This window comes from Notolabrus celidotus, chromosome 7, assembly GCF_009762535.1.
Source record: "Notolabrus celidotus isolate fNotCel1 chromosome 7, fNotCel1.pri, whole genome shotgun sequence".
NCBI classification, from domain to species: domain Eukaryota; kingdom Metazoa; phylum Chordata; class Actinopteri; order Labriformes; family Labridae; genus Notolabrus; species Notolabrus celidotus.
The window spans coordinates 537,380-559,464 of NC_048278.1; the positions used below are offsets into that span (position 1 = coordinate 537,380).

Here is a 22,085-nt window from a genome sequence, read left to right on the forward strand (position 1 = left end):
TCGATAAACACGGAGAGAATCTGGACAAGAAGCTGTTCATTTTGCCGTCCTCTTGAACCTATCAGTCTGTTTATCTCAGGTTCTCTCCTCCTCCACCACCTTCTCCTCTCTCATGAGTCATGTTTTCTCTCTTGTAGATGGGCATGTCTCCCTCCAGGATGCCCCAGGCTCAGGGCATAATGGCCGGGCATGGTGGTGCTAATATGGTCGGCCAGACGGCCAGCCAGGGGCAGTTTCTGGCTCAGACACAGTTTCCTCCAGGGTCTGCTGCCGTGGCTGCGACGGGCACCATGAATGTCACAGTGGGCTCGGGCTTGGGCCAGCCACAAGCACAGGCTGCTGTCACCCAGGTGAGGCGGGAGAAGAGACGAGGGGTTGTAAATGTTGTAATACCTCATTTGTTTGCCTGTTCTGTGATGCTCTCTCTCGTAGAGTCACTGCTAAGTTGAGCTAACTCCAACCAGCTGCCGGGGGAACTCAAACTACTCTCAACGATCATTTGACGCACTAATTTCTCTTGAAGTGTTCTCACAGCGATCATGTGTTCCTCTCTAAATCTCAAACTGTGTGTGTTGTGTTGTGTTTGTTTGTTTGACCTTATCTCTGTGTGTGTTTGTCTGCTTATTTTGTGTGTGTTTGTCTGCCTTCCCTTTGTGTGTGTCCTTCTCTCCAGCAGCAGCAGCAGCAGCAGCAGAGCGCTAACCTCCCCATGAATGCACTTGGCCCCTCGCTGGGCCCTCAGCTAGCCTCCTCCCAAACCCCTTTGCACTCCACGCCTCCACCTGCCGCCTCCTCCGCCTCCACGGCTGGGGGGGCCACTAACCTGCCGCACCCCCAGCCCTCCAGCCGCAGCTCCACCCCCACCCTCCCTGGCCCTGCCCCAGCCCCGGGTTCCACCCCACCCCGCCCCACCCAGCCCCAACCCCAGGTGGAGCTCCCCGCAGTGGCACAGACGCAGCCCCTGCCTCAGCTCCCTACCACACCGGTGAGACTGAGACCCCTTCGCATGCCCTCCACTTTGACCCCAACCCTTCCCTGCAAGTTCCCGTCCTCTGACTGCCATTTACCAACCTGCCCCATTCACATCCACCTTTCTGTCTGCATCTCCACCAGCATCCATCACAGGGGAATGTTACATCTTTCAACCTCAGAAAGCAAAGACACCAGAAGGGTTCATCTGTGTCGTGGCTTCAGCCCTGCATGCAAAGAAAGCGACAAAGCTGTAGACAGAAGCTCATTTCTCTCTCTGTCTCTGTCTCGTGTGTTTCAGCTCTCTCAACAAGGAGCCAGTCTGGATAACCGGGTGCCCACACCGGCTTCAGCTGCCAGCGCAGACCTGCCCACCCAGGAAGTCAAAGTCGAGCCACACCACGACCAACAAGAGTTGGAGGCTGCCGGCGGAAAAACTGAGCCCAAGATGGAGGTAGGCTGAAGCTTTGTGTTTCCAAACCTTTGGAACAACTAATGGATCTAGAGAACTAGTTAACTGGACTAACTATCAACACACGGTGATATTGCAATAATATTATCAGGATTCAATTTATTTATGTATTTAAAGGGACAGTGCATATTAATACACATTTCAGCATCCATGTAAATAGAGTTAGTCATACGACGAATTTTCATCCAAAGTCCCCTGCAGGTTGGAACAGAGTTCATAATGTTTCATATCAGGTGATATCAATCATTGTTATGATCGATGTCAAGTTATTAATTTTTATGCATTTTGAGGCATATTTTTGCGTGAAAGTTGGAGAAACCAGACGGTTGATTGGCTCATATCTGTGGTCAGTCCTCTGATCAGCTTCTCGTTTTTTAATGTGCTAAGAAGAAGCAGTTCTATTTAATTTGATTTAAACTTAACTATATATTTAACCATGAACTGTTTATCAGTAGAGTATTAATTTAACTAGTGCACTCCCCTCTAAGGTTACAAAGGGTTGCGGGCAAAGTGATATAATTTCCCACAGTGCAGTGAATGCATCACAGTTATTCAGTCTTCAGTTGTCTTACGGTGTGGTGGACTTTAAACGTGTTTGAGATGCACAGCAGAAGTTGTCTCTCTGTGCTCTTCCTTTACTCACATCCTGAAAGTATATTTAGTCATGTGTTTTAATTAATTAATTATATTGTTTAATTTGCAGAAAAATTATACGACTGTATTTGTTTTTTTTAATACTTATTATTTATTTGTGGTCAGGCACAGTGCTGGAAAACACTGATACTACAGTTTGCAGCTGAGGGCTCACCAACACTCGTTTAGGACTGTCATTTCTTGCTTTTGGGTGACATTGTCAGTGGGAAAGGTTGTGTTGTTGCCTGTGTTAGCTAACTCTTCATCTGCACAGTTTGCACACTGCTCTGTTTTTGTCATACTGTGAACCCAAACGATCTCAGCTGCTGAAGCTGAGTGGACTTTCTTTTGGAGCATATTTGAATCACTCTGCTTTCAATCAATCAATCAATCAATCAATCAATCAATCAATCTTTATTTGTATAGCCCCAAATCACAATAAACGTTATCTCAAAACTCTTTTACAAACATAGGAGGTCTAGACCACTCTATGTCAAATTATATCTAATCTATCAGAATATATATCTAAAAAAGAAATGTTCATCAAAGACAACAGATTGGCCATAATTCTCCTGTCAGCCACCACCTCCACAGGGTCCAGGACTGAGCTGGCCTTCTTCACCAGTGTGTTCATTCTTGTTCTCCTGTATCCTGTCCGCCCACAGCAGGTTTAATCCTTCCAATGTGGCGTTCATGTCTGGTGTTAGCTCTGTTAGCATGATGCTACTCTGCCAGTATTCCCTCTGGTGCTGGGTTAGCTCGTCCACCTTATGGTACATAGATCTTACATTCCCCATAACGGTGGGTGGAAGGACAGGTCCATGTCGTCTTTTCTTAGCTTGCACCTCAGTACCAACATGTCGTCCTTGCCTCCTTCTCCTCAGCTCGCAGGGAACATCGGGACTAGTATCGTTTAGCATCAACATGCTACAGGATGCTAACAGCTGATCTCGTATGTAAACAATGTTACCATGGATACACGCAGACTCTCCGGACACAGACAGGAACAAAAATAGCAAAAACACCACTTCAAACGTAGCCAGTTTGGTGTCTATGGCCAACAAATGAGTCATTCAAAGTCATGACAGGCTCCAAATACAAAGAGAACTAAACAGATGTGAAAAAAGAGTTGGAAAAAGAACAACGAAGAGAGAGCTGCTGCAACAAGCAGCCACTCGAGCGGCGCTAAGCATGCTTTGAGCTGGAGGGTTTTGTCTTCTCTTTAGTATCACTGTTGCATTTCAGCTGTCCGCTCCAAACATCTGTAAGCCTGCCTACCTCTATCCCAGCGACATTATTCTCCGTCTTCTCCTTCTCTTTAATGATGATTACCACTGGTGTTTAGGGCGCATTAGCACCCCCTCTCTGTCCAGTGTTTGGGTGGTGTAATTACAGGTTTAAACATGGTTAATTTTATCAAACATTTGTTATATTTCTATCAAGATAAATTCTATCATAATTGTCATAATCATTTAATTGAAAGGTAAACATTTAAGTTAACTGAGATGTCAGTAAATAACAGTGATGTTGAGTGTGTTCTTGCAGTGCGTCTCTTTCAGCCTGTCTGGAGCTTTAACGTAGGCTACGTGCTGGAAGTGCTTTACTTGGTTAAACTTGAGCCCAGCGTAGCAGAGGTTTGATCTCCATCGTTACAGGTCTCTGCTTGAAGGAGTGTTTTGACGAATGACTCGGATGTCTGCAGAAAGAAGCAGGCTGACTCGTAGTCAAAGGACAGACTGTGACTCTCTACAGTGTTGTTGGAAGTCACTTATTGTAGCTCCACTTCAGAAGTTAATTTGACAGAAAACAAGAAGACATGTCCGACAAATTCTCCACAATAAAAGCCCCAATGTTTATTTTACCTTTATAATGTAGAAAAGAATAGGAAGCTTTTATTGTCCTGATGCTGTGTTCAGTGAAATTCAGAAGGTTTTACGAGAGCTGGAGAAATGATAAGCTTGTGCTGTTATCAATACTGTTTTTAAAGCCATGCATTTACCTGCTGTGCTTTGAATTTCTTCCGTCTGCTTAATCTTGAGATTGATCAGAGCAGAGGTCTTCAGATTATCAGGAGGACTTTAAATCGTTACGTTTTCAACACCCTGATGTCTGGGATGAACTCAGCATGTTCTTAAATCATGAGCAATGAGCCACGGTAGATGTTTGCGTCTATTAGCGTTTGTGTGCGTCTACTTCACCGTGGAATAAGACTTTAACCTCCAGCTAACTGCACTGTGAATGATGGGATATTTCTGCGTGTGATCCGCTTTGAAGTCACTGAGATCCACAACAAGTCGGATAAATCAGAATTTGGAAAACATGAGCGCAGTCCTTTTACTCTATGCGGTGCCAGTCACATCCCTGATGACTAAGTGGTTTTTCTTTTATGTCTGCAGACGGAGGACGACTCTTCCTCAACTGTGGTGAAGAAAGAGGAGCCCGATGAAAAGCCGGAGCCGATGGAGGTGGAGGAGAAAAAGCCGGAAATGAAGACAGAACCCAAAGAAGAAGAAGAGGGCGGTGCCAACAGCACAACCTCGTCATCGCCCTCTCAGTCGCGGAGGAAAAGTGAGTCTGAAGCCGAGGGATGAATAAGATCCGAGCAGAATCTGTGACTGATTGAAACAAACTTCAGCGAGCAGGCAGAGAAGCTTCCCCTCGCTGCCGGTGATGTTAGTGTGCCCACTCGGTGCCAACAGAGAGACAGTCATGGTTTATTCTGAGTTTCATTCAGACTGGTGTTTGTCTGATTGACTCAAAATGTCCAGCCTTTTTTTTTTGCTTGGCTGTTTTTTCCACAAATACTGAGCATGTTGTTTACCAGCTGGTTGAGTAAACAAAAAAACAACATATCAATTTAAAGGCCACGTATCCTGACGTTATATGTTGCTGTTTTTTCCTACATATTGTTTTCATTTGAGTCTCTCTGGAGCCGGTTTAAATATTGTCTGATCCATACGAGCGTTTACAGTGACCCCTCCTCTTCTCTCTCTCTCTCATCAGCAGTGTCTCTGTTTGGTAACTTGTCTCATTAACCGATGTTTGCTTTACCTTCTTTCAGTCTTTAAGCCGGAGGAGTTGCGCCAAGCTCTCATGCCAACTCTGGAGTCTCTGTACAGACAGGACCCCGAGTCCCTCCCCTTCAGGCAGCCGGTGGACCCCATGCTTCTGGGAATCCCGGTACGTAACACTCCTGGGAAACGATGACGTGGCTTTTTGTCGATGTTAAGGGTTTCTTTTGGAAGTAACACAAACCTGCACTCCCTTTAAACACAACAAACAAACCAACAAACTCTTTTAGTATTTTTTAAAGCTGGTTTTCACCTTTTCCTCTCTGCAGTTAAGGGACACTCGATGTGGAAACCGAGTGAAACACGTGAGAGACTTAAAAGCACTCAGCTTGGATGGTCAAACATTTAAACTAAACCTTTATAGATTTAGAATAAACTATTAGTCTCAACTAGGGATGCACATTTCAGTTTTTTCCGTGATCGATTTTTGGAAACGTTAACGATCAATTATCGATAAATTAATAAAAACTAAAAAAGATTGAGTCAAAAAGAATGCCAAATACGTTTTTTCCCCCTAAATTATATTTTCCACAGCAAAAAAATGCATAGAACTGACAGGATTGAATTCAGGTACAACATGTTTAACACGCTGAATTTCAACGATCAGGCTCATAAAAAATATAACCTCTGCAGACGTAGTCTTATAAAGTGAAGGCTCAGACTACTAACAGTAAAGTACTTCAGACTCAAGGTGTCCAGTTTTCTGTCTACTCGTTTTGTATTGAGAAAAATAAACGTGTATCCGATCAGGTGTCAGCCGGGAGCGCAACCGTGTCGTCATCAGTCCAGCGGCAGAAAAGCTCAGAAGGCTCTGATGTTGCTGCTCTGCAAACACAGCATACTAGCAATTCCCACCAGTCTGCTGGCTTTGTATCCAAAGGTGGAGAAATGTCCAGTTTAAAGCTGTCAACCTTTGTGTCCGTGTCGTTGTTGGCTGCAGTTGCGTATTGATCCTCTTTAAAAAGCACTCGTGGAGACCTGACGCGCAGCTGCAGCTGCCAGCTGAGCGTCTCCACTGTACTCAACACCTTAAACAGCTGATTCACATCGAAACTAGGGATGCACCTCCCCGATCCTGGTATCGGATATCGGCTAGATCCGACTCAAAAAGCTAGATCGGATATCGGTGACAAAGGGCCGGTATATAGTGCCGATCAATATGGCAGATCTATTCATCTCAGTTCTATGCTTTCTTTGTTTACAATAGCCATGTGCGTCTCCTAGGTCATTAGCGTCTTTATAAAGTGTGCTGCTAGTTAATATTGTCACAATATCAGCCGTGGAGAAGGGAAACAGTAAGGGCAGAGCTGGGTAGAGTAATAATGTATTCAGTGGTTTTAATCCTATCTACAGGTACACTGTACTTGTGTGGGAAACACTCTTTGGAAACACTATGTTGACGTATTTTTTCTTTTCTCATTTGAAGCAGTTTGTTTTATACAGAATATTTAATTGGTCTTATCCACTGCTGAGGTTTACAGTTGAATTGTAATATCTGTTGGTTATGGAGATTAACTTGCCAAACTGCTGGTACACATTTATAATCTCTTGAATAATGATAAGATAAGATAAGATATTACTTTATTGATCCCCCGGGGGGGAAATTCAGTTGTTACAGCAACCCAGACATAAGTACAATCAAGAAGAAGTCAATAAGTAAAATAAAATAACATAAAATAAAATAGATAAGTAAAGCTAGAATACAATTTAGATATATACAATGTTACAATGGAATTTAGATTAAATAGAAGTAATTACAGGCAGTATTAACAATGTTTCAGTAGTGACAGGTTGACATGGAGTGATTATGGTTGGTAATGACAAATTAAGCAATAAATGAAAATAAATATGGGTATATAATATGACCATGAGTTGCAGTTACAATAATAATGTAATACAATATAATGTATACTGTGAGTTTAAAATGTTAATTATATTTTGGTTTACAAAGTCAGAAAAGCCCAAAGTTGCCAAAACATGATTCTGTCCTCACATTAAGGAATAGAGATTGTTAAATCAATACTGGAATCGGATTGGCTAGTACTCCATTTATTGTTTACATCCCTAGTCCCAACCTAATGGAATATGAAACCAGATAAACAACAGTTTGCTTTTAAAAGTATTTCAAGTCTTTGAAATCCTCAGAGATGATCCAAAATCTGTGGTTTTGACAGTCCTCCTGTCAGTCCCCCAAACAAAATGCTTCGGTCCCTCAAGGAAAAACAAAAGTAATGTACAAAAAGGAAGGCGATCGATCGCATACTTGTATACCACAAAACATAAAAAGGCGGAGGGAGAGAAATCCACTTAAAAGACAGAAGCGCATGTCCTGTAGCACGAGGGAGGTATCCAGCTGGAGGTCTGCGTTAATCTGTGTTAATCTGCTTTAACACACGTATCCCACACAGTTTCATTTAAAGTCCTCTGTCTTATTACCTTTATATTTATTGTCAAAGTAAACAGTCCAGGATGCAGGAGCTGAAGTCTGGCCTGGAGTCCTCTGCTCCTCCTCTTCCTCTATACCACGTCATCCTTATATCACTTCATTTCTATTCCAAATTATAACACTAAATGCCGCATACACACACAAACCTCTCTTAAGCATTAAACACATATATGCTCAGTATCCAGCTTCATGATCTGTAACACACATCTTCTGCTCTTCCCCCAGGACTACTTTGACATTGTTAAGAACCCGATAGACCTGTCCACGATAAAGCGTAAGCTGGACACGGGTCAGTACCAGGAGCCGTGGCAGTACGTTGACGACGTCTGGCTCATGTTCAACAATGCCTGGCTCTACAACCGCAAGACGTCCCGCGTCTACAAGTTCTGCTCCAAGCTGGCCGAGGTGTTTGAGTCGGAGATCGACCCCGTCATGCAGGGCCTGGGATACTGCTGCGGGAGGAAGGTGAGGGGGAGGGGGTGTTGAAGCATTCAGGGTGTCTAAAGTTTACATTTCACCATGTGGTTAATGTTAGAGTGCATAAAATGACTGCACAGTAACTCTCCTTCCTCTGATGGAGAAGAATGAATGATTTATTTGGGTTTTATTGACCGTCTTTGTCATCTCACTTGTGTCTGCAGTACGAGTTCTCTCCTCAAACCCTCTGTTGCTATGGCAAGCAACTCTGCACCATACCCACTGGAGGCACATACTACAGCTACCAGAACAGGTAACCACATCCGTGTGTGAGTGGTGTGTGTGTGGAGTAGGGATGTAAATTTAAAGTATTCTCTGTGATCGATCTTTGGAAATGTTAACGATCAATTATCGATTAATCATTAAACACACATAAATATTTCTCATGTCAAAAACAATGCCAAATGCGTTTTTTCCCCTGAATCAAATTTTCCTTTGACACAATGTATATAACTGACAGTATTGAATATCTACGGATCGTATTGAGGTGTTCAAAATGTTAAACACTGAATATCAACATGTGGAGCAGGATCATAATCTCTGCAGACATACAGTCATAAAAGTGAAGGCTCAGACTTCAACAAGGGAACTGAACAGAAACATAGACTCACAGTGTCCAGTTTTCTGTCCACTATTTTATTATTGAGTAAAATAAGCATGTGAACGTGGTCAGGTGTCAGCCGGGAGCGCAACTAGTTCCTAAACAGTCCGGCAGCGGAGAAAAAGAAGGACTTGTGCAGCCCCCACCTGAGCGTCTCCGCTGGGAGCAACACCTTCAGTCAGCTGATTCTCAAACATGCTTTAAACTTCAAACACCTCCCTGATAGCTGAACCAAATATGAGACCACATGATGTTTGTTCCACGTGATAGAAAATCCAAACAAAAAAATGTGTTTGAGTAAGTTTGTAACAATCAATTAATCCATACTTGATTAATTGTTGACATCCCTAGTTTGTAGTTTTAGGTTTTTATGAAGTTATATTGCAGGAAACTGTATTCCCGGTGCATCATCATATTGCACACTTTTGCATGAACAGTTTATTTTGATGGGCAGTACTTGGTGCTGAATTGTTTGTCTCCTGCAGCCTGTGTTGTGTTTCTTGCAGATCTGGAGGCACCACAGTGATCCAGACCATAGTGTCTATCAGGTTAAATTCTAATGTAGACACGAAACGCCTTTTCCCCACCGTTATGTGTTATGTGCCCAAAGAGGAAAAACACTTAACCCCGGAGAACTGTGGTGACTGTGAGAGGAAAAGAGCAGATTTAGTGTCTAATCAGAGAGCGTGTGAAGTCAGTGTTACTGCTGCCACTCTCGTATATCAGATGAAGATGTAACGCTTCACTTAAGGCCAAAACCAGCTTTGCCCATGATTGCCTTCTCCTCTCAGTTAAAAACCAGCAGATGAGGGCTTACAACATGTTTCCTTGCGCCTCCTGCTGTACAAACGGTGCAACTGCAGCTCTTTTTTTTTTCACACTCACACTGTGCACTCAGAGCAGAGCAGCAGCGCAGCAGCAGTAGTGATACAGCACAGCCTGACAGACAGCGCGAGGCTCCTGCAGTGCAGACCATTTACACTCTCAATGGGAGCTCAGGGAATCCCCGCGCTCCTTTTATGAAACACAAAGAAGAACTATTTTGTGCACAGTTGTGTTGGAACACTCAGTGAAGTAGCCGAAGTCTTAATTGTGTAAAACGGCACATGTTATACTGCGGGACAAAAGGACTCAGACAGCAGCACCAGGCTGTTGTTTATCCACATGCAGAGGTCTGAGCGTGCTGACTGGTTTATGTGTTTGTGTGCAGGTACCATTTCTGTGAGAAGTGCTTCAATGAGATCCAGGGGGAGAGTGTGACGTTAGGAGACGACCCTGCACAGCCTCCCACGTAAGTCCACTTCATATCCATGCAATCACTATTCAAATCTAACCTGTTGCAGCTGTGCATGTGAGGATGAGTATTTAAGGAGGGAACAAATGTTTTGTGTTGACACCTCGGCAGAGAGCTCAGTTTGCATAAAGTAGTAAGAAGTAATGTGTTGTATAACAAACTGAAAGTGTTTGTCCTTGATATTCATAATTTAGGAACTAAATTGAACTTTAATTTCAGACTTGTGGTCTTGATTAATTCTGCATGGATAGTGCTTTATTAAGACGACACTGAAGAACATGAAACTAATCGTGCACCAGAGATAGAAGAATGTAATAGCTGAGTCCGTCTTTTTTCTCAATATTTCCTCTCGTCTTTTCTGCAGGATGATTTCAAAAGACCAGTTTGAGCGGAAGAAGAATGACGTTCTCGACCCTGAACCGTGAGTAGAAACAAATTCTCGCCCTCTCAGTGAGAAGAGTTCGCACTGACTTTTTCTTTCAGGAGTCCATCTCAAGTGTTTCACAATCAGCCGCTTCTCCTGCTCTCCTCTTAAAAAGCTCCCACATCTGCTTTTGTTTGCGTGCCTGTTGTGTCGAGGCTGCATGTTTTTCTCTCCGCCGCTCTCTGATCAATCGCTCTGCTTTCATTAAGGCCTGGGGACAACTCGGCGGCGGCGCCACCTACTGAGTTCAACCTTCAATAACAGTGTTTCCATCAGCGATCATACTTTTAATCTGCAGTGATTGTATTTCACTTTGTCACTGTGATGTAGTTCGAATGAAATGCATGCAGCGTTTTCATCCTCCCACAAAGGCACACTTGCATTGGCTGGCTTGCAAGTGTGTAACGACCGGAGGAACAGAAACTTGAAATGAGATGTTTGTGACTCTTGCTGCCTCAGCAGTTAAGATATCAACGTTCACACATGAAGTAGTCACCAGGAGTTTTTTTATTTGTGCCATAGAACATTGTCATTACAATTACACAATATTCAAGACATAAGTTCATAACGAGCATATGACATTCTTCTGAGCTCTTTGAATACAGTTTAAAACTTATATCTACATTTTAACCTCCATGGACTTGATTTTCTTTTTTGTGGCAAATCAAAAACTCTAAACATCCAGAGAGAAAGAAACATAAAGTAAATCAAGCAGTATCAGCACCAGGCCTAATAAACTTTTGAATAATACCAACAAAGTATTAAGACACAAAGAATTAAAGTGAGTTACAAGAAGTAAGATAAATTGAAAATGAAATAAAAATAAAACACATGAATGTTCCTACTATGCACCTAATGGACAAAGTCAGGTCTCAGAGGTTTGATATATTTCACCCTTTTTGCCCAGTGTGATCTGAACACTTCTAGCCTTAAATTTAAAGAGAAAGTTACCTTTTCCATTCTATAAATAATCCATATCTCTCTATAGTCACATCTATCCAGTTATTATGAAGGTCCAGCCTGTGAGAGCCTTTTTACCTGCTGTCAGCAAAAGAGCTATCAAGTATTTGTCAACACTTTTTACTTCAGGGGAGATATAATTTAAATACATGGTTTTAAAATCAAAAGTTATCATGGTGTCAAAAATGCTCTGAATAGTTTTGTGTATTTATATCCAGTAATACTGAATGTTTTGGCATTCCCAGAAAATGTGGAAGTGGTTTGCAGTTAGGCACCCACATTTCCTCCAGCACTCTGCTCCACCATTATCACACTGTGCTTTCAAATAAGGAGTAATGAAAAAACAGAGACGTTTTCTAATTAATAAGTTTATACGTCTTTGGCGCTGTTGTAGGTTTTGGATTTGTAATGTTTGGCCGAGATGTGTGAGCTGGTTTGAAATATAGAGACGCCTCACTCTACCTTTGTGTGTCTTTAGGTTTGTTGAATGTAAAGACTGCGGACGGAAGATGCACCAGATATGCGTCTTACACTACGAGGTCATCTGGCCTTCTGGGTAAATATCTCTCCTCACTTTTTGTTGAATTGATAGTAGATTTTTTTGCAGATTTTGTTTGAGTTCACGATCGTTTCTTCTCTCTCTGACTTTTTCCAGATTCATCTGTGACAACTGTTTGAAGAAAAGTACAAAAACACGGAAGGACAACAAGTTCTCTGCAAAACGTGAGTTTAAACCTCAACATTTAAGTTTTAGGTACGAGTTCTCCTTGAATCACTGATCGTGCTCCTGCAGTTAAGATATTTGCGGCTCCGTTCTACCAGCTCTAAAGACAAGAAAATCTGAACCACTTCCACCTGCACGTGGGCCGCATGTGTCTCTGCCACTCGGCCTCAGTTGTTGTTTTGCTGGTGGCTCTGTGGTTTCCCTGGTATTCTCCTCCAGCGTTGTACCCTTTGAGAACATATGACCTTCATGGCTTCTAGTGCTAACAGATTGAAACCTTCATCGTCTCACACAAACTAAGTTCTCGTGCTCCTCCAGTTCCCTAAGAGCTGTTTGCAGATTAAATGCGACCCTCTGGTTTTCTTTGATCCCTTGAAGCAGAAATGATTAACGTGTTTCTACATTTTCTTCTGTGCGTTTGTTCATCACAGGGCTGCAGTCCACGCGATTGGGAATGTACATAGAAGATCGTGTGAATAAATACTTGAAGAGACAGAACCACCCGGAGGCAGGAGAGGTGTTTGTGCGAGTGGTGGCGAGCTCCGACAAAACGGTGGAGGTCAAACCGGGCATGAAAACCAGGTGAGAGGATAGCAGACAATGATTCTTTTACCCACCGTAGAGCAAAATGTAAAGAATCATGAATATTACGTTTGAAGACAACCTAAGACAACCTTTGTTCATTAATGAGCATCAAAGAATCCACGCTGCATTGTACGCCATGATGTTGCAGGCGTCCAGGTCTCTGTCTCCTCCGCTCTGATTTGTCGATTCCCCGGCGCAGCTCGTATTTGCTCTGAGTTTATTTATACTGTCCCTCACCATACAAAGATAAGATAAGATAAACCTTTATTCATCCCGCAACAGGGAAACTCATGGAGTTACAGCAGCAAACAAAAAGGTGTACAGTACAAGAATTTCAACAATCAATCAATAAGAAATGTTCATCAAAGACAACAGCTTGGCCATAAGCCACCTAAACGCCTTCTATAAAGCTTTCATACTTCCCGGAGTGATTGTGGAAACCTGCATGTTTGACAAGATGGAGTGCACACACGCCCTGAGCACCTCAGCGGGCTGTTCACCGTTTCATCACACGAGATCAAAGACACTCGCAGGGAGCAGACCCTCATCCAAGAACCTGTTATCTTCAGGTCCACTGAAGATAAGGCTGTTTGCTTTTTATTTGACTCAAGGCTACTTGACTTGAATCATCCCGTTATGCTCTCAAGAGTCGCTCAAAACAGAGATAGACACAGAAACTTAGTGAAGCAGCTCATGACTTGAGTTTCTAAGAAGCATTTTATCGTCCGTTTAAAAAGGAAATAAAAACATTAACTTGATTACTTTCCAGAACAAAGGGCTACTTCAGCAGCTGCTTTAGAACCCTGAGACTGAGAGCCTTGGAAAGAAGCTTCTCTCATGTTTGTTTTCTATTGTTTCGTCAGGTTTGTGGACACGGGTGAAATGCCCGAGACCTTCCCCTACAGAACCAAAGCACTTTTCGCCTTTGAGGAGATTGACGGCGTGGATGTGTGCTTCTTCGGCATGCACGTGCAGGAGTACGGCTCTGAGTGCACATTCCCAAACACTAGGTATGAACATCCAATAATCCAATGTACGACATTACTCTGAAGGGTTTGCACTGCAGATTTCAACATGTTCTCTCTTTCTGTCTTTGCAGGCGGGTCTACATATCATACCTTGACAGTATTCACTTCTTCAGACCTCGAACTCTACGAACAGCAGTGTACCATGAGATCCTCATCGGCTACCTGGAATACGTCAAGAAGCTCGGGTATGCCTAACACTGCTTCTACTTCGGAGTGAATGTGAGATAAGATAAGAGTCCTTTACTCGTCCCACAACGGGGAAATTCAAGTGTCACAGTAACAGAGTAGACAGTGCAGAAAATATAAAGCAAACAAGAGCCTATAATATCAATTATTAAAGTTTTTAGCAATTAAAATTAAATTAAATAGAGCTTGTATTTAGCAGCAGATATCCCAACATTTCCATCAACTCTGGCGTCTTATTTCAATCTGTTTCTCCCACACAGATACACCCAAGGCCACATCTGGGCGTGTCCACCCAGCGAAGGAGACGACTACATCTTCCACTGCCACCCTCCGGACCAGAAGATCCCAAAGCCAAAGAGGCTGCAGGAGTGGTACAGGAAGATGCTGGACAAGGCCTTTGCAGAACGGATCCTGCATGACTACAAGGTAAAGAGAAAAGGACACAAAGCCAACACCTGAGTGTGTCGTCTGTAACATGCAGAACAAAGTGTTATCTTCATCTCCTGTGTGGAGCTGTTAGTGCATGAATGTATGAAACATGAATCCTCTGTATGCTGGATGTCTTAACTCCAAACCTTTAAAGTTTGATTGATCCCTGTCTTGTGTCGCGTCTAGGACATTTTCAAACAGGCGACAGAAGACCGTCTGACCAGCGCTAATGAGCTGCCGTACTTTGAAGGCGATTTCTGGCCCAATGTGCTGGAAGAAAGCATCAAGGAGCTGGAGCAGGAGGAAGAGGAGAGGAAGAAGGAGGAGAACACAGCAGCCTGTGAAACTCCCGAGGTGCGAAGATTTATTTTTCAATTTAATGATGTTGTAGAGTCAAAGATCTGAGATCACCTCTGCTGTCATTGTTGCCTCCTCTCTGACTGCCACACTTCATTTTGCATAAACTCAACATTCCTTTTTTGACCCTCAGAGTATCATCATCTGTGTTTCTGAGGTTAATTTGATTTGTTTGTTGACCTTTAATCAGAAGTCTGACAAAGCTGGGAACAAAGTGTAACTCAAGATGTTCCTTCCACATCTGGTATTTCCCTCGCAGGGTACACCGGGTGACAGTAAAAACGCTAAGAAGAAGAACAACAAGAAGACCAATAAAAACAAGAGCAGTGTGAGCCGAGCCAATAAGAAGAAGCCTGGGATGCCGAATGTAGCCAATGATCTGTCCCAGAAACTCTACGCCACCATGGAGAAGCATAAAGAGGTTTGTTGACGTTGTTTTAGAGATCCACAGCTGTTTAATGAAGACCTGTATCTCCATCTCTTATTCCTATGTTTCATTTCTACTCAAGGTGTTCTTCGTGATCCACCTCCACTCCGGTCCCATGGCCAACACCCTGCCGCCCATCGTCGACCCTGACCCCATGCTCTCCTGTGATCTGATGGACGGCCGTGACGCCTTCCTGACGCTGGCCAGAGACAAGCACTGGGAGTTCAGCTCCCTCAGGAGGTGCAAGTGGAGCACCATGTGCATGCTGGTGGAGCTGCACAACCAGGGACAGGACCGCTTCGTTTACACCTGTAACGAGTGCAAGCACCATGTGGAGACACGCTGGCACTGCACTGTGTGCGAGGTAAGTAACGCCTACTATACAAGCACATATCGGCACATATCACTCAAATGTTAACAAATTCTATTGTGTGGAACTGAATCTTACTCGGACTCATAACTTTCCCCGTCTGCCCTTCCTGCAGGACTTTGATCTTTGTATCAGTTGTTACAACACGAAGGGACACGAGCACCAGATGGTGAAGTGGGGCCTTGGCCTGGACGACGACAACAACAGCCAGAGTGGAGAGGCATCCAAGAGCCCACAGGAGAGCCGACGCTTAAGTATCCAACGCTGCATCCAGTCGCTGGTCCACGCTTGTCAGTGTCGCAACGCCAACTGCTCTCTGCCGTCCTGCCAGAAGATGAAGCGAGTGGTGCAGCACACCAAAAGCTGCAAGCGCAAAACCAACGGGGGCTGCCCTGTATGCAAGCAGCTTATCGCTTTATGCTGTTACCACGCAAAGCACTGTCAGGAGAACAAGTGTCCCGTCCCGTTCTGCCTGAACATCAAGCACAAGCTCCGCCAGCAGCAGCTGCAGCACCGACTCCAGCAGGCCCAGCTGATGAGGAGAAGAATGGCTACCATGCAAGGCAGAACCATGCCGCTACCGTCCCCTCCTGCCACAGCTGCCCCCAACACTCCCACATCCCACCCCCAGCCCACCACCCCCCAGACGCCCCAGCAGCCGCTCTCCAACCAGCCTCAGACACCCAACTCAGCAGGCGTGATGTCCCCCTCTTTCCCCAACACTCCTCGAAACGGCCAGCCGCAGGTTCAGGTGTCTCAGGGCAAGCCAGGGCCCCAGGCCTCCCCTCTGCACCAGCAGCAGTCCCCCCTCCCCCAGCAGCCCCAGCCTCCACAGCAGCTTCAGCAGCAGCCCCCCCTCGCTGCAGTCAAGATGGCGCGGCACATAGAGATGATGGCACAGGCCCAACAGAACCAGCAGACCTACCGGGTCAATATGAACGGCTTGCCCATGAACCCGCAGCAGCCACAGCGCATGACCGGACCAATGCAGCCCCCCATGCAGATGGTGTCCGGGCCCCGGGGACCACAGGTCATGCAAACGGGCATCGCCTCAGGACAGTGGCCTGTGACCGCAGGGCCGATGCAGGCAGCTCAGAACCAACAACCAGGCCTCGTCCCAGGTCAGACCCCCCAACAGCCCATGACAATGCAGAGAGCAATGATGGCCCCGGGGCAGCAGGCTCAGGCTGGTGCAAGGATGATGATTCCACAGCAGCCGGGTGTCCGGCCTCAGACGCCCCAAAGACCGAGTACTATTGCCCCCAACGCCCTGCAGGACCTGCTCCGCACCCTCAAGTCCCCCAGCTCTCCTCAGCAACAGCAGCAAGTCCTCAACATCCTCAAGTCCAACCCTCAGCTAATGGCTGCCTTCATCAAACAGCGAACAGCCAAGTACCACGCCAACCAGCCACAGCAGCAACAAGCTGCTCAGCAGCAGCAGCCCGGCATGCCGACAATGCAGGCGATGGCTGTGCAGAGGCCAGGGATGCCCCCGCAGCAGCCGCAGCAGCCTCCTGCACAGGGAATGGCTGCATTAGGGGCTCAAGGGCAGCTGATGAACGCAGCACACAACACCAACCCTCAGATCCAGGAGCTGTACCGCCGGCAGCTCTTACGACAGCAGCAGCAGCAGGGCGTCATGCCTCAGGGCCATCCAGGCCAATTCCCTGCTCAGGCGCAGGGCACAGCAGCTACTTACTCCCAGCTCCGCATGCAGCAGCAGCAGATTGCAATGCAGGCAGGTGCAGCAGCAGCTGGGGGTCCCATGGGCCAGCTCCCACCTATGTCTCAGATGACCCAGTCTGGGATGGGGATGGACTCCACCCAAAACCTCCTACATCAGCGGCTTCTTCAGCAGCAGCAGCAGCAGCAGCAGCTTCCCTCACAGCAGCAGGCCGTCCTCAAGCAGCAGATGGGCTCCCCTGCTCAGCCCAGTCCCATGAGCCCGCAGACACATTTGCTGGCAGGCCAGCCCCAGGGTGCAGCCCACCTCCCAAGCCAGCCCACGCTAGCCAACGCCCTCAACAACCAGGTTCGTTCCCCAGCGCCAGTCCAGTCCCCCTGTCCGCCCTCGCAGCAGCAGTCCCAACAGCGGCCTCATTCCAGCCCCTCGCCACAGGTCCAGAACCAGCCACAGCCCTCGCCACAGCACCCACACCCACCCCACTCGGCATCGCCGCATCCAGGACTTGGAGGCCCATTATCGGGTTCAATGGAGCAGGGACACCTAGGGACACCAGAACAGAGCGCCATGCTCCCGCAGCTTAACACGCCCAACAGAGGAGGGCTGAACAGTGACTTAGGGATGGTGGGAGATGCTACAGGGGACACTCTGGAGAAGTTTGTGGAGGGATTGTAGCATTTCTGCTGGGAACTGAAGACACAGACTCGCTCCCAGGGATCCCTCCTCCCACTCCTCTTTGCTCCTGGTTCCCCCTCGGACTCTTTACCCCATCAGAGGGCTTTGTTTGTTCTTTCTAAGGTCGAGAACGTTTTTTTGTACTGACATGTAAAAAGTTTCAACTGTTGTAAAAAGAAAAAAGAAAATTTGGTTGCAGAAAAACAGAAAAAAGTCCAAACTTTGAGGGAATGTAATTGTTTCCTAAACCCAGCTGATGGGTGTTTCTTCCTTGAGATGTTGAGGGATTTGCAAGTTGCTTCTTAAATGAAATTTAAATCACAAAGAATATATTTTTTGTTTGAGACCAAATGTGTTCAATACTCGATTTATTTTGGGTTTGTTTCGGTATGGTTTCATGCCTTGTTTCTTTTCTTCTTTTTTTTAAAGAAAATGTACAATTGCATTATATTATTCATATCTTTTTATTTTGTACCTTTGGAAAAGAAACTTAAACATTTTTTGTGTTGAAACTGTAAAATAATTTGTCTGGGAAAACGCGCCAGGTTCTGTTCTCTTCTCAAGCTGTCAGTCCTGGCAATTGTAATCTAGTGTTGTACCATTACTCCAAGACGATGCGTTCAGGGACAGTTCCCCTCCTCTTTGTGTGTATGAAGAGCACTCTGATGTATTAAAATAGGAAATGGACTGCGGGCATGAATGCAGGCACACATGAAGACACTGACACAAACCCTCACAGTCACTAGAGTAACTACACCTCCACAGCTCTCACACACACACACACACACACACACACACACACACACACACACAAGGACTGCAGCTACATCTCAGTGGCCTGGAAATGAAAAAATCCGTCTTGCAGGTGTAAAAAATTGTTGCTTTGACATTAAAAAAAGAATTTGTCATACTTTTTTGTCATACAGATGTTGTAAAGTGTAAAGAGAGAGTGAGAAAGAGACCAGCCCCCTAAGCTGAGGTGGAATGATCGCCGGTTGTTTGTCGGCCACGTCTGGGATGTCGCCCCATCCTCTAAATTTTACACTAAGCTGTGTGCGATCTAGGGGTGAAGGGCACGCTTCAGATTCACCCTGAGGAAAACTAAATGTTATCAACCCTCATTCCTCTCTCACCAAAACTTGAATTGGGGGGGATTTACTTTTTCTCCTATTGTAAATCAAGTTATTAAACAAAATACTATAAATATAAGGAAGAGAGAATGAAATCACTGTATAAACTGGTAAAAGACTCATTTCTTACTTGTATACCATATTGTTAAATAAACTGTGCAACAGAAGATCAGTACTCTGTTGACTAAATAATGAAGCATCACTCCGCCTGTTTGTTTGTGTTCATTTGTTTCCGCTCTGTCGTGTTTTCTCTTTCAGTCAGCAGCCGTGTTGGAAAGATCAAATCTGTGGATGGATCTCTGAAAGGGTTTCTGCAGAACGACACGCTGCAGGCTGGCATCTCATGTTTTCTGTTATCGTACCAGCGGCGATGTGTGTTTGTAAAATGCTCAGTGGAACTTTGTCTCACTGGAAACTCCAAGGTGATCAACATTTGCTCTCAGCCTGCACCAAGTCAGTAGTTTATGATTTGTGGAGAATTACGCCTAAAATTCAACTTAAAACACAACAAAAAAAATGTTGATTTCTTTGATTATGTCTTAATTATTTTGTATTCTGCGTGAAGTGACGGCAGTTAGAAAGACATATTTAACTACACATCACAAACATGTTGGCCCCTTCACTTCAGAGACGATCACTTAAACTCTGCAACCACTACAAAACCACGGCTCTGCTTTGGACTGCTCGTACGTAGTTTGTAGATGTTTGTGACCTTGACTGTAAAAACTCAGATGTATCTCTGATGTCAGGTTTGCTCCGGCATGATTAACAGACTCTGACTTTTTAAATCATACCCCTCAGAAAAATGCTTCCAGCTTGAACCTTGAAGGTAAGCGCAGAGAAAGGATCGTTAACTGAACTACATTTTTAAATGGTGTAAAAGTTTCATTGAAGTGTCTGGACTCAATCAATCAGGCTTTATTTATAGAGCACCTTTCATACAAATCAGTGTAATTCAAAGAGCTTTACAGCTATTAATACAAGGAAGAAGCAGAAATACAATAATAAGATATATTACAAAACATTTATTTTAAAATAGAGACTAGTGCACCCAAACAACAATACAATATGTGTAATTAAAACAAGTTAACACATTAAATTAAGATTAAGAATATAAATAGGTTAAATAAATAATGGTAATGATAAGAGTTGAAGATAAAATAAAGGCAAGAAATAAACTATTAAAATCAATTTAAAACATTAAAGTAATAAAATTGTGTAATTGATTTTAAGAACAAATTTAAATGCATCAAACTTGATTTGATTTGAAGTTATCAGAATACTTTGTAATCATTTGGATGTTTAACTGTAAACTGATGAATAATTTAAATTGAAGAAAATTTCGAACAAAAAATCTTGTCTTATTATATATTTACTTATTTACTATAGAGTTCAAATTGTAGTCAATTTTAAAGTCATATTTTGTCTTATTGTAGACACATTTTATTATTTGTTCAGTTAATTATTCTTTTTTTATGTATTGTGGATTATTTCATTATTTATATAGGTATTCATTTTATTTTAACATCTTATAATTTTTACAAATGACCTCTCAGTATTTTAATATTTGATTCTGTTGTACTCTGCTCTATTTACTTTTAGTATAGCATTTTAGTTTCTTTTACTGGTTTAGTACAGCACTTTGTGTTACAATATCAATGCATGAAAAGTGCTTTACAAATAAAGTCTGATGATTCATAAATATAGATTACAAAATGTCATAAATGAAGCTAAATAAACTAGCGTAGGGTAGCCTGGATATTAAAAAAAGATGCAGCCTATTTAGATACGAGGAGACGGATCAAAGAGAATGATGTAAGCACTGTGTGAACGTATGAATCTGAAAGGTATGTTTTCAACATTTTATCAAAGATGTGTTGGATTTTAAAATCAAGTTAGAGTCTGTATCTGTATTTCACAAAAAGTCTCATGGATTCAGAAAACACAGATCAAACCATCAGTTTAGTTTAAAAAAAGTTGGGGCGGGGTCATTTAGCACTTTTCAGTCACAAAGCTTGTTGTCAAATACCTGAAAGATTCTCCTCTGCTCTGAGTGTTTATTACACAGATGTTTTAGCAGAGCTCCACCACCTGAGGGCAGAGCAGGACAAACAACTCAGGTGTAATATGTCCAAAAGAATGACCCTGAGTTCTTTCCTCGCGTCTTCCTCTCGACCTCGATGAGAAACCTTGTGAGGTCATCAAAATCAGTGTTTTGTGTCTTAAAGGTGACATATTACGCTTTTTTCATCAATATATATTGGTCTAAGAGGTCCCTAAAACATGTCTTTAAAGTTTATTGCTCAAAAAAACACTTTGAAATCAGATTTTGGTCTGCCTGAAAATCCCTCTTCTTCAGTCCTCCTCAGAACAGTCTGTTTTCCCTCTGACCACGCCCCCTCAGGAAGTGGATGTGCCTCGGCTGTCCAGCACGTTGATCTAATGTTTACATGTTGGCTGAATATACACGGCTGCTCAGAGATCACGTTACTTCAACCCTCTGAATCTGATCCAGAATCTGATCCTGACGGAGAGGCGCCTGTAGCAGGACCTTTCTGAACCATTGGTCACAGATTTAGTGTTTCTTGTTGTTTTATTTATCAGTATGTCGACGTGTGTCTTGGTACACAGCTACGAACATGTAGCTATGTGGCTATGCTAACTAGCACTAGCACTTATCCATGATAAATAAAAATCATCCACTAGATCTTCAAATCTGCAGACGTGGGGAGTAAAACCGACCTCTGCCAGAAAGGCAGCAGGACCTTTCTGAAGGATTGGTCACAGATTTAGTGTTTCTTGTTGTTTTATTTGTCAGTATGTAGACCTGTGTCTTGGTACACAGCTACAGCTACGACATGTAGCTATGTAGCTATGCTAACTAGCGCTAGCACTTATCCATGATAAATAAAAATCATCCACTAGATCTTCAAATCTGCAGACGTGGGGAGTAAAACCGACCTTTGTGTTTATTAAGACAGCCTACAACTAGCATGCCTCCCTCCTAAGCTCCTTGTTAGCACACATGTGTGCAGGTAATGAAAAACGGAGGAGGGGTTGAGTTGTATTTTATACAGTCTATGGGCTGAACAAGCTCCGAGCTCTGACTCCGTGACAGACCGGATATTGTTGTGACGTAACAA

At 44.0% G+C, this 22,085-nt stretch overlaps 1 protein-coding gene across 9 annotated transcripts in view; it reads left to right on the forward strand.

Moving 5' to 3' along the window:
- The window catches only part of crebbpa (CREB binding protein a), a 55,837-nt gene extending 36,693 nt beyond the window's left edge, over positions 1-19,144 (forward strand). The window contains exons 13-32 of one of the 9 annotated variants that reach the window (XM_034688394.1): positions 138-350; positions 668-985; positions 1,271-1,423; positions 4,471-4,642; positions 5,136-5,254; positions 7,817-8,056; positions 8,233-8,321; positions 9,880-9,960; positions 10,328-10,384; positions 11,826-11,903; positions 12,003-12,070; positions 12,503-12,653; positions 13,520-13,666; positions 13,756-13,869; positions 14,131-14,296; positions 14,486-14,653; positions 14,916-15,077; positions 15,166-15,447; positions 15,569-17,086; positions 17,306-19,144. In XM_034688394.1, the coding sequence (XP_034544285.1) occupies positions 138-350; positions 668-985; positions 1,271-1,423; positions 4,471-4,642; positions 5,136-5,254; positions 7,817-8,056; positions 8,233-8,321; positions 9,880-9,960; positions 10,328-10,384; positions 11,826-11,903; positions 12,003-12,070; positions 12,503-12,653; positions 13,520-13,666; positions 13,756-13,869; positions 14,131-14,296; positions 14,486-14,653; positions 14,916-15,077; positions 15,166-15,447; positions 15,569-17,086; positions 17,306-17,812 (4,803 nt within the window). In that variant the 3' untranslated portion in view covers positions 17,813-19,144. Of the gene's footprint in view, positions 1-137; positions 351-667; positions 986-1,270; positions 1,424-4,470; positions 4,643-5,135; positions 5,255-7,816; positions 8,057-8,232; positions 8,322-9,879; positions 9,961-10,327; positions 10,385-11,825; positions 11,904-12,002; positions 12,071-12,502; positions 12,654-13,519; positions 13,667-13,755; positions 13,870-14,130; positions 14,297-14,485; positions 14,654-14,915; positions 15,078-15,165; positions 15,448-15,568 lie in introns of all 9 variants that reach the window. The other 8 variants (XM_034688389.1, XM_034688386.1, XM_034688388.1 and 5 more) reach the window with 8 other exon arrangements.
- The last annotated feature ends 2,941 nt before the right edge of the window (positions 19,145-22,085 follow it).